Source organism: Pipistrellus kuhlii, unplaced genomic scaffold (genome assembly GCF_014108245.1).
Source record: "Pipistrellus kuhlii isolate mPipKuh1 unplaced genomic scaffold, mPipKuh1.p scaffold_m20_p_55, whole genome shotgun sequence".
NCBI classification, from domain to species: Eukaryota; Metazoa; Chordata; class Mammalia; order Chiroptera; family Vespertilionidae; genus Pipistrellus; species Pipistrellus kuhlii.
Genome location: NW_023425557.1, coordinates 894,466 through 896,181, shown reverse-complemented (window position 1 = coordinate 896,181; position 1,716 = coordinate 894,466). Strand labels below are relative to the sequence as shown.

Below are 1,716 nucleotides of genomic sequence, written 5' to 3'. Positions count from 1 at the left end.
ACAGCGCCGGCCGGCCGCGCGCCAGGCCCAGCAGCGAGCTGTTGCGCGCGTAGGCGGCGAACACGGCGGGGCTCAGGCAGCACGTGCCCAGCAGGTCGGTGGCCGCCAGCCCGGTGACCAGCACGGCGAAGGCCGAGGGCCGCGCCCGCGCGCGCCGCCGCGCGCCCAGGATGCCCAGCGCCAGCGCGTTGCCCGCCACGCCCGCCACGAACATGAGGGCGCTGGTGGCCGGGCCCACCGAGTCCCGCACGTACGTGAGGTTCCGGCACGAGTCCGCCATCCCCCGGCCGTGCCAGCCGGCGCCTGGGCTGCGGGGCCCCGGGGGCGGGAGGCGGCGGGGGGAGAGCCGGTGCAGACACTCAGCGATCCAGCGCCTGCCTCCCCATGGGCCTCCCCGTCCGGGGTCTCCCAGTCGCCCCCAGAGGTCCCCCAGTCACCCCCAGGGGTCTCCCAGTCACCCCCAGACTCCCTGCGGGCCCGGCTGTCTCTGCTCTGGCTCTGCTCTGTCTTCTGCAGGCTCTCTCTCTCTCTCCCTCTCTCTCCTGTCTCTTTCCTTCTCTGTTTCCTCTTTTCCTCTCCTCTTTCCCTCTGTCCCTCTGTCTCTCTGTGTCTTGCTGTCTGTCTCTGTCCCCCCCCTTGCCCACACCCGCTGCCTCGCCCTCCTTCTCTCTCTCCCGGCTCCCACAGCTCTCTACCTGCTTCTCCTCATCTCTGCTCTTGCAGCCCCTGCTCACCGCACCTCTGCCGGCTCTCTCTGTCCCTCCTCTGTCCCCTCGCCCGCCGGGGCCCGGGATGGCTGTCTGTGAGGTCTCTGCGTGTGTGTCAGCTTCTCCCTCCTGCCCTCCCTCCTCCTCCCTCCCTCCCTCCTCCTCATTGTGCCTGCTCGCCCCAGCTTTTTCATTTCCTCTCGCTGCCCCGCCTTCCCTCCCCCCTGCTTTCTCCAGAAGAGGCCCCCCCTCCCCAGGCTCTCTCCCGCCCGCCCTGGCATGCTCCCTCCGTCACCCCTCTGGCCAGCACATCCACCTCCGGCCCTGCCCCCTCCCCGGTCCCCATCACCGAGCCACCTGCCACCGCTGCCCGCTGCCCGCTGCCCGCAGGTCGCTGCCCTCCGGGCCCAGGGCGGGGTCCCTGGTGGTGACACACGGAGCGCGGACTCACCGGGGACCGGGCGGCCTGGGAGCACAGTGGCCAGTGCGCAGGGCTGTTGGGGTGGCTCCTGGGATCTATTTTGGGCTCCAGGGTTAGGATTGAGAAACGACCAGGAAATTCCTGCCCGATGCAGTGTTTTCCAGGCACTTCTGAGATCTCTATTCCCTGGATACAGCTCTCCGCTCCATCCAGGAGGAGCCGGGAGAAACGCCGGTCCCTGGAGCCGTCCTCAGGCTGGGCTCCCGCTCCGGCTCCTGCTCACGCCCAGAGCCCAGAGCCCAGAGCCCTGGGAAGAGAGGACACGCCCTCCAGCCCTCAGGCCCTCCTGCTCCGCACCTGAGCCGTCAGGCCCCCGTCCAAGCGACCTTGACCTCCAGGGACAACATTCTGGCCACAGACAGCCGCCCAAGCCTCCACCTTCGGGGTCACACTGATCTCTCCCGCCCGCCCCGCCCCAAACTCAGACCAGCTGTCGCCACCCCGGGCCAAAATGCTCCCCTCCTGTGTCCCAGCCGCCTGTCCAGCTCCCACTGAGCCAGCGCTCCCAGGCCATCACCCCCCTTCTGC

General features: G+C 69.6%; 1 protein-coding gene across 1 annotated transcript in view; it reads right to left on the bottom strand.

Moving 5' to 3' along the window:
- Window positions 1-860, bottom strand: part of PTGIR (prostaglandin I2 receptor) — a 3,308-nt gene extending 2,448 nt beyond the window's left edge. Inside the window, exon 1 of the mRNA XM_036416383.2 lies at window positions 1-860. Within this exon, the coding sequence (XP_036272276.1) occupies window positions 1-280 (280 nt within the window). The 5' untranslated portion in view covers window positions 281-860.
- Between the last annotated feature and the right edge of the window lie 856 nt (window positions 861-1,716).